The 10,842-nt window shown below is 32.2% G+C and overlaps 1 protein-coding gene across 1 annotated transcript in view; it reads left to right on the top strand.

Annotated features, from left to right (window-relative positions):
* Positions 1 to 449: 449 nt before the first annotated feature.
* LOC148282718 (uncharacterized) overlaps positions 450 to 10,842 on the top strand; it is an 88,964-nt gene continuing 78,571 nt past the window's right edge. Inside the window, exon 1 of the mRNA XM_088224641.1 lies at positions 450 to 729. Coding sequence (XP_088080767.1) covers positions 450 to 729 — 280 coding nt within the window. The remainder of the gene's footprint in view (positions 730 to 10,842) is intronic.

Raw genomic sequence — 10,842 nt, 5'->3', positions numbered from 1 at the left:
AAATGTGGACTGTTTTTAAAAAAGCAAATAATCTTAGTAGACCGTATTTTAGTGTCTGTTTTAACTCGATTTGTTTTTAAACTACCTACTTCTACTTAAACAAACGATAAAAAGTTATTTTTTATCAATAAAAAGACAAAATAGAAAGACTTAAGTATTTATTCAAATATTTTAATTCGTAATACACCGATTGAAATATTTAATAAATACGTACGCGTCGTTTTAATTGGTAAAAAATAGTGAAAAGAAGATACGAATATTAAAATACCGATTAAAAGAGTTTATACCTAAATACACCGGTTTATTTGGTTAAAACAGGTGAAAAAACGCTTGTATTTAAAAATAATTTAAAATAAAAAATCATTAGAGTAGTTAAAGCCTTCGGTTTAGCTGGTAACAATAAAAACAAGAAAGTCAGAAAAAAACGCAAGAAAACAAAAGTTAGTTAAATGTCCATCAGCTGCCTGGACCCCAAGTACTTCGCAGGGCCGCTGGAGGAAGGGCTGCTAGCCAAGGTCCAGATGCGCTCCTCGTCCGGCTTCCTGGACGGCAAGCTGCCCTCGGGCTGGGCGGAGCCGCCGTCGGGCGCGCGCCCTCCGGGGGCCGCCTTTACTATCGATAGCCTGCTGGCCCCGCGACCGCCGCGCCCGCCCCTGGCGCCACCGGCACTCCGCCTGCACCAGTTGGCGGCTGCGGCCTCAGGGTTCCACGCAGCCCACGACTTCTTTGGTAAGTCCTTAACCAACATATAAATTTTGTAAATGGGGTCGAGAATTCCAACCGTCTCTGCGCTTAGTAGTTATAAGACGTGTTGTAAAGTAACTCCTACTTTTATAAACGATTTTTACATTTTAAAATTAAAACGCTTCATAATAAATTAAAAAAATAATTTAAACGGGTGTTATATTTTTTCCTTTCATGCGCTCAGTAGCTTTAAGACGTGCTATAATTTAGCTGCTATCTGTTATTGAAATCTATCATAATAAGGAAGCTCAGTGGTTCTTATAATTTTATTATATGTTAATAGACTAACGCCAATTTTTTTATTTTTTTGTATCGTTTTATCAGCGCTATGATTTTTTGTATTTCTGAAATTACTCCGCATGTGACGTCAGAGGTTATATTCCACTTATTATCAATCAGTTATGCCGATTGGTCCGTTCACGGTAAGACTCTCGGATATCTTTCACAGCTCTCTTATAATTGGTTGATTCATATGAACTTGCAATTTCGCTCAAAGTAGTTAAAATTAAAATATTTTTCAATTTTTTTTTTGTATAAATATTTCCAAGAAACTTTGCCGTACAATTTAAGGCTCTGGTTTTTACCAGGCGCAAAAAAACATTTTTGTTATCCAATTGCCCGTAGGGCTGAAGTTGCTTATTGGAAACCAGGAACTATAATCCCAACCACCAATGCGCTCTGTAGCTGCAAGACGTGTTGCGATTTTTTTACTTGACTAATTATCTAACTATAATAATAATAATTCGGTAATAATAGTTGCACGTATTGCTGAAAAAGAATTCATCTTGAAAAGTTTAAAGCTCTCAAAAAGTCTACACTACCTTCCATGACACAAGGCACAAATACTAGACTTACTAGGCGCTCCGCTCTGATGCTGCGAAAATAATTAAAAATGATCACAACTTCTCGATTGAAGTGTACCCATTATCCATAAATATAAAATTGCTATCAAGAAATGGTAATGGAGGTGGGTTGCGCACGGCTTGACGAGTGGATGAGGCCAAAGAAGTATAAAAATATTTTTATTTTAAAGTTTTTGTATGATTTTAATATGTATTTAGGGCACGATTCAAAATTATGGAAAAAAAATTCTTCCACAGTGGACACCCTAGTGAGAAAACTAAAAAGTAAAACAATAAATAAATAAAAATTCGTTTTTCAAAAAAAATTACAATCTCCGAAATAAGCCTCTAATATAATTTGCCATACTTAGTGGAAGGGGCAATTTAAGCAATAGAGTTAAATGAAATAAAAATCGTTTACTATAAAATTTAAATTTTGAAATAAAGTTATTCTTAGTATGTGTATTTATTTTTTTTAGTATGAGCGAAACCGATATTAAATACCGGGTCACGTAGAACGAATGGACGACGAAAGAATAGTTAAACAAGTATATATGGCGAAAATGAACGGCAACGTGAGACGAGGACGACCAAGGAAGACGTGGCATGATTAGATAAACCAAAATCTCAAGTCCGGTCATGTCAAAAGCAGACAGAACTGAAAGGCATGTATGACAAGATGTTTGAATGTGGAAGAAGCTAGGATTGTATGCCAGGATAGACGTGTGTGGCGGTCCATTATCTATGCCTACCCCTACGGGAAAATGGCGTGATGGTAGTAGTAGTAGTAGTAGGTATTTAAAATGGTTTTCGGGTATGTGGAGGCAGTGCTTTCACTGAAAGCTGATAGGGGTAGCTGGTTTTTCTATTGATTTTATGCTGTTCCTGCCCTAAATTTTGATCAAAATCAATTATACAAAGAACATCACAATAAAGTAAAGTAATACCTTCAAAGTAGGGTGGTTGATTGAGTCCCCCAGCCACGGGGAGTCTATAATAGCTTAGGCTCGAGATTAGTCTTCTTCCTCGGAGTTTTTGAAAGCTGATCGTAGCAGTTACAGTTGACGGTGAACGTGCAAAAAGACGGTCTCCAGCAAAACGAACCGACCAAATAGATAAACTAACGGGGTCTTCTTTAAAGACAATCCTCAACTTAACCTTGGAATTAGAGAAATAGAGTCTGATATCCATGGGGACCACATGGTTCAGCATTGGGCAATACTATGAACAAGGAGAAACTTTTACATCAATAAGACTTATAGAGGTTAAAACATATTATGGTTTTTTACTACATGTTATTTTGTAATTTCTGAGAATCCGTATTGATATTAAAAAGTTTTAATGGTAAAACACGCCTTTCCTACTACTCCTACCATCAGGCATTCTACATAGCACAACAGTAAAAAGAATAACAAATTACAACAGGGAGGGAGAATACCTCAAATGGGATATGGAAGTCTAGGCGTTTACAAGGCTTGTGACCTTTCATTGGCTGGTTTAAGTGGCCACTTTTCACACTGGGCAACATTCACCGTTTTGCCTATGTTTGAACATCCATATTTCTTCAATTCTTCCATTTGTTGATTTTAGTGAAGTTAAAAAGCTGAAACCTTTATTGTTGTGAAGAAATTCCTCTGACTGAATTATTTTATAAACTAGGCAACGCCTGAAAACATTTTTTCAATTTTTAAACTTCTTCTTGGACCAGTTGGTTTTATTACAATATTTGAGTTTGTCCAAATGTTCGTAGACAAAAGACTGGATTTCACCCCCTCGAGAGTCATTAAAATTAACAAATTAAAGCAGGGATGGAAAATACCTGAAATAAGGGAATATGGAAGTCTAGCATTTACAGGGCTTATGAGCTATCATTGACTGGTTTAAGTGACCTGTGTATACTCTTTATTTAAGGTATTCTCTATTTCTATTGTAATTTGTTAATCTTAATGACTCCCGAGGGGGTGAAATCCAGTTTTTTGTCTACGAACATTTGGGTCAAACTCAAATAATGTAGTTAAAAGAATGTCAAGTGTCACCTGATATTGTATTTAAATCTTCTAGTAATAACCTAATAGAGTCGCCCATACGGATGAAAATATATCTATGAATATTGACCACAAAGTTAGCTACATATTACAGTAATACAACGGGCTTTAGGTACGTGGGTTTAGAATTGCGAGCGCCAACCGAAACCGATTATTACACGTTTGTTGTTAAATTAATAACCAATCTAAAAATTTGGCACGCTTTTCTTCTATGCAGTAGAGCTTAAGGGCTTCTCTATAGAGTTATTACTCCGAGATTTCAATAAAGCTTCCTTGTAAAAATATAACAGTAGAAATATTTATTTATAAAGCGAAACCTAGATGAAAATTAAACACGTTTTAGGGGAAAGAAACCAGAGCCGGGTATTTTAAAGGAAATGCGAGCATTTTTGAAGATACAACATTTTCAAACATAATATTGGTTAAGTATTAGTTTTGTAAAGTCAACGTTTACGATTGAAAAAAATTCAAACATGAACAACTAAAAGAATTGACGGTCGCCCAATGGGTAAAACCAATGAATAAAGCCGGGTATTCCTCAAACTTTCGAAATGTCGTTATACTTCACAAATTAGTTCGCCAAACGTAAGCGCCTGTTTTACTACATTAGGAAAAAAATAATATCTTGGAAAAAAAAATGACGGAACAAGTTTTAAATGCGGAAATTAAAAATGTACAAATCTACAAAACATAGTTTTGTCATAATAAAACGAGTTTTTATAAATAAGTTTTATTAATTAAATATTTTAAAAAAGGGAATAAAAAATATACGGTTACTTGTATTATAGAATTTCACAACGTATTTATAAAAAAATTAACAATAGTTGTTGGTAAATTATTTTTGACTTAGTTAAATAGTGTTAAGGCTTTTTTTGAGCAGATTTCTGGATATTTTGATCTGTATTCTGATCACATTTTATCGCGTATGCAAATGTTTATTTTGTGTATGATATAATTAATATTAACATTTTCTTTGTACTTGTATTTTAGTTTCGAAGCTGTAAATATGAAATTTGTCTAATTATTAATTTTAGACTGTTGTGTAATGAATAAGGGAAAAGATGAATTAGAGCAGCCTCCGTAGTTTAGTGTCTAATACACTTGAGTCACGCACGGAAGGATCCGGGTTCGATTCCTGGTGAGAACACAAACAATCAAATTGTGATATTTCTCAAGCTTAGGTGTTCTGTACTGTAATTCACCATTGTAATTAGGCCTCCTGGTATGTTGTGGTGCAAAAAAAAGAAAGCTCTTAAATATATAGATTTGCTGTGTGGTAGTATTTCATACAAAGGAAACTCTCATTTCGTGGCACTATGCAGTTTGTTTAAACGATTTTAATTTTTGACAGGCGCGTCTTGGCGTCGGCCATTTGATTCATAACAAACTACGTGTACTCCTATATAAAAGGGGAACACATTGAAATCTCAGTAAAATTAATCAGACAGTCAGTTCGATCAGTGAACTGTTATTCGCGTCGTTCCACTGCGGGGGTAGGCGGAGAGGATAGAACGCCGTATTACTCTGTCTTTGCATACGGACCTCGCTTCCTCTACTTTCATATTTTCGCACCCACTTCCAGTTACATTATTCTAGACATCTACTTATTATTATGGATAACTTGTAAAGCGCCAAAATACCTCAAGGGCGCTACGCCTGTTTGTTATGCTCACCTGAAGAAGTGACTATTGTACTACAAAAACTGACAGAAAAATAAAGTAAAGTTTCATGAAGTGTTTTTTCTACTTTCGACTTCACGACTGTCAAAATCCAGATCCAAAAAGACGAAACAAATAGTTTTGTAATATTTATGAAAAACTTTGCTTTTCCATTATTATTTTTTTCTTGAAATTATATTTTTAACGATTTTTATAATACAAAAAATACATATGTTTCCCATTCTGGTAAAGAGATAAGGTCATAAAATGATGTATGTTCATAGGTTTCTAATTATTTTTCTGTGAACTATGAAACTTCTTAAAACTATTATTTTATTTCTATAATTAGATATACTTCTGAAGTACCAAAAATGATCTACCATAGATGGATGTGAGTGCAGCAGCGTTATTTCGAAAATATTACAACTTGCACACATAAAAAAATATCAAAAAAATATTGAACATACAAATAACCTAATGAGTTCCTGGCCGATTACTTTCTTTCCTTTCTTACCAATCCTTCCCCTGACCCATCCTCATGCTACCTACCTAACGTCAAGATCGTTATAAAAATTATCATAAACATAATTCATAGTGAATTTCATCATCCAGGGCCCAAAATCGAAGAACATCCTCATCGTATCAAAGGTAGATCCATTTCCGTGCTTTTGTCCTTTCTTAAAATATTTTCAACCTTTTGCAAAACTGAATGAAATTCGGTTTTTCGTTACAGTCTGCTTTTTGTTAAAAACCTCTCCACTTCCGGCGGCCGCTGTGTCGCGCGTCCGGCGTCGGGCTATTGGTTGCGACGCCGACGCTCTTTAGGCCCAGTTGTTTGATCATCAATCATTAGTAATACTTAAGAACCGAATGTTAAAGTAAACATTTAAATAACAAAAACGTTTTGGTTATTTTGTCAAATGATTTACAACGTGTTACACAAGTTTCTAATCTATTATTTAATTTAATTGTTTTTTTTTTCTCAATTTTTCTACTTTTCAAAAATGTTTTAAACCGTTTTATTTGGATTTATCGAGTTTTTTTCTTTCTTTCTTCTCAAAACTATTTTTTGTTTTTTCAAAACATCAAAAACAAAACTATTATATGTTCATTGTTTTATAAATGTAAAATATTATGTCTGTACTCTTTTATTTGAATATTAATCAAAACTAATGTCTGAGCACCTGATTACAAACTATTAATGTGATAAAAATCTTTTAACACTTAATGTTTTTATTCTTATAATGTATTTACATTGTAATAACATGTGTATCATGTAGTTTATTAAATAAAGACTCTTATAATAAAAGTCATTCTGTATTTTTTTGTATATTTTTTTTTTGTTAACTATCCTTCCACGAAACGGATTTTAACTTATTTTATACAGTATTAGTTTATTAATTATTATACGATGAAATAGGTATCCCGAAATAGGGTAGAGTCGATGTCATTTTGCATAGTCGAATTTAATAATTGTATATATTTATTTTTAATTATTTATTTTTTGTTATTGGATTTATTGAACATTAAGTATTTATTAGGAGTTCATGACATCAAAAGGTATAAAACTGATTTTGAATCGGAGCTTTAAGAGGATATGCGGTGAGTAAGAATTTTGACGAATAAGTATTTGAACATCGTCTCTCGGTCACTCTCTCGTAGATACCTCTCCAATACAGTGCAAAAAAGACAACTGCATGACGGACTGATTTTGGCCAACTGATATCGACGAAATTAGCGCTTTGCTGTCTCGATTTCTGCATCTCAAAACTGAAACGATTTTGATGGTTTTTATAGAAAGAGTATCAGAATAAATCTTCTGTGTTGGTAATTTTTCCGTTTTTAAAATCATTTATCGTATTTGTATACAGTACGTCAGAAGACGGCAGATAAAACTGAGCGCTTTTTTGGGTTTTTGTATGGTTCTAGCTTCATTTAGAAACAATTAATCAAAATGGCCAAACTAAAGAGACATGCCCGAGGGTAAATATTATCTAGAGTGTGCAAGAAAATCATTGCTCTTGTGCCATAATTCAGGGAGAAATTACGGAACTACTTTTGTTTTAATAAAAGTAAGTCAACGTTTGCTCTTGGCAGTAGGATTCATGCAAAATCGTCTCAATAAAAGGTACTACACTAAATTAATAAGCCGGCACCAACGCCAACGTCATGAAATATTAAGAGTTTAAATATTATTTATAGGTCTATGATAACAAGATTTTTAACGATTACCTTAAAAATCTTTGGTTTTACATTCCTCCCTGCTAAAAATAATATGAAAAATTGAATGTTAATTCTGTAATTCTTTAAAGATAATTTATGTTGATTTTAGTAAAAATCTCGGGTTAAAAAAACTCCGAAAGGTCGACGGCATCTCCATCTCTCGGCGGAGAGAATAATCTTTTATGCGTAGAATCATTCAACCGTCAAAATATTATTCTAAAAAATAAAGAATAACATTAACGTAAGCGGTTTCAGCATGGGGTGGGGCTGTGGGATTGGGGGGAGGGATGAGAGAGGGGGTTTCAGGAATCGGCAACACGAACCCCTATAAGTCCCTAAGGATCTTATTAGCTCATGCGTCGTATTAAATTAAACAAACTTTTAATATTCTCGGAGCTAATATTTTTAGCTAAAGTATTCAATTTCTCGTCAAAATATGTGATGAAATAATTAAGCATTTACCAATTAGGTGTCTTTTGGATGAGATTTGACGATTTTCATCACCATTTCTTACATTTAAAAAACGGTTTTCATTAAAATTACAATGCAAGACATATCTAGCGCAATCATTTTTAATTTAACAACGCATGAAGGTAAGTACATGTTTTATTTAATTTGAGAAAAACAGTCAAAATGCCAAATGAAAAAAGTGCTCCAAGAAACAATTAATTGCAAATATGTTTATTTGGATGAAGGGAAATATCACGTACTACGAATATCGATAAAAACATGTGAAATTATTTTAGAAAAAATATTTTTTTTCATAATCATATTGATTGTGTTGGATCCATATTGGATATTGTGGAGAAATGTTTTCATACATGACTTTAGAAATAAAATTGTTAAAATATATGTCTTTACAAATACGCGACATGTTTGACCTTGACAATTGTGACTTCAAGATTCGTGATGATGTTCCATTTAAATTTAAACGGTCACAAACAATGTTTAAAATTCAACCGAATCGTGACGTGTTAGGGGCGCGGCCAATGTAATAGACCGTTATCGCGGGATTTAAAAATTATAAATTGAAATAGATTTTTCATGCTATTAATTAAAATTTGTTTTTAAAAAAAGACGTGATTTTCCCTATTGAACATATTCTGGATTATGTTTCAATTATCTGGTATTGCTACATAACATTAAGGATAAAAATATAAATAACAATCGCAGCTTTGAAAGTATGCGCCCAATAATGGGTATAAAACCGATAATATGTACTGACAGAGATAAGTCCATAAACCTACCCTCACACCCATATACAATCACACACATATTCACATACCTACCAAAACCACACTCCACTTTTTTACACACGCATCCTCACACAAAAAAAACTCGCACACATGCACTTCTATAAATTAAAATCTAACTGAACTAGATTTTTATAATTGTATTTATGTGGAAAACTGATTTGGCTTTGTTTTATGTTTTTTTTTATAATGTTGTGTATATTTTTTTGTATTGCTGTTGTTTTTCTGAATAAACAAAATTTTAAAAAATAAAAAAAAAGTTACATTTTTAGAGTAATATTCACTAGAGAAGCCGTTTAGCTCTATTGCATAGAACAAAAGCTTTTCAAATTTTTGGTTTGGTGTTTAGTAACGGGCGTTTTCGCTTTGCACTTGCAATTCTCGACCCAAGTACTTACTGCTTGTTTTATTGCAGTAAACTCTAGCTAACTTCGTAATTGATAATCATGTTTTTTGTCGTAAGCCAGTAGCTATTGGAAATATATGCGTTATTTTACACCAGGACAAATTTGTACCATCAGGGACAAAGGTTTAAAACGAATATGAAATAAAAAAGTCATTTTGCTGTTCTAATGTTTGCTTTAGTGACCAATTAATACAAAGCGTCATAATCGTCACATATACAATTAAGCATTAATCAAATAGCTTTCGTTGGAATTAAAATGCTGGTAATTTTATAAATAAATTTGATCATTTAATCAATATCTTTAAAATATTTAAACCATGCGATCGTTCATAAAGTGATCAAAAAGTCTTTATTTTCCGAAGCACAATCGGTTCAATAAAAAAAAAATATCATAATACCGTAAAAAAACATTAAATTATATTAATGTTAAATCTAAAAGCTCACATCCCCTGTAGAGATGATGAAACACTGAAGGAGTATTCAGTGGGGGTGAGTAGGGTGGGGATCGGGTCGAGACGGGGGTAGGGTAAACACCACCGGGTAGATAAAAGAAAACTTATGCCTCACTGGAGATAGGATCGACTAAAGCTTTAATGTATGGGTAAGGCGACCATTATATTCAATTGGTTTCGATACTCTTTGGTATTCAATCAAAAGTTGGCACTGTGCATAAATATTGTATGAGAAAAACCACACATTGTACCAGATACTGCCAGTATTCAGTATTGAGCAGTAAAGTTAATCTGTTCTGTAATTTTATAAGTTCGCCTCTGCATAAAATATTCATGACGTTTATTTACATAAAATGGTTTTCTACATTTACGCATTGCTTAAATTTTATATTTTTTTCTAGCAAAAGTTTTTTATATATTAAGTTTACTTTGTATTGTAACATATTATATTACATTTTTATTTCCTTTTTTAATTACTGTAAAATATAAAAATAACTTCTAATCTTTTACAGAATATTTTCTTTTCTCTTTCTTATATTCCACAAAAATATTATACCTGTCTATTTATTATAGGAGCAAAAATTCATAAACATTTCTTGTATACCCTCGAACAGACCATGCCTTTGTGGGATTTTTTGTTTCCTATTTTTACTGATAATATGTATTTCATTGCTATGTAATTATCTTTATTTTTTTTAATACTCTGTTTTACCTCTTATGTGTATTGTTAAAAAAAATACTAAAATGAAATTTTTTATTTTTTTTATTTTTATAACAATAAATGGTCCAATAAAGTCTGCATTGTAGTTTTAAATAAATTTCAACGGAACTTGGCTATGAATTCAAAGTTTTTTTTTTTACACCACGGTGTAATTACTATAATATTTCGAAATACAAAGAAATTGTATCTTCATTAAGACAAAAGCTTCAAAAAGTAATAAATCATGTAACAAAATATGCAGATACCAAAAGTAATATATAAAAAAATTATAATAAAATAATTATTTGAATTTTATACTGTACATATTTTTTATTACAATAATATTTCTTACGTTTAAATAGTAGGTATCTGTAGTTAAAGACTTAAAGTAGATACCCACTATGATGATTGTAAGTGCTTTTTAATTTAGATAAAATTTAAATATTTCTTTGCTTTTATTTTTATCTGAAAATCGGATTTATTTTTTACGGTAAATATTTCATTAAAAAATTCAATCTT

Source organism: Micrasema longulum, unplaced genomic scaffold (genome assembly GCF_059751315.1).
Source record: "Micrasema longulum isolate JH-2025_06_02 unplaced genomic scaffold, ASM5975131v1 h1tg000301l, whole genome shotgun sequence".
Classification (NCBI taxonomy): Eukaryota; Metazoa; Arthropoda; class Insecta; order Trichoptera; family Brachycentridae; genus Micrasema; species Micrasema longulum.
Note: the sequence above shows the minus strand (reverse complement) of the source record. Positions and strands in the feature narration are given on the sequence as shown.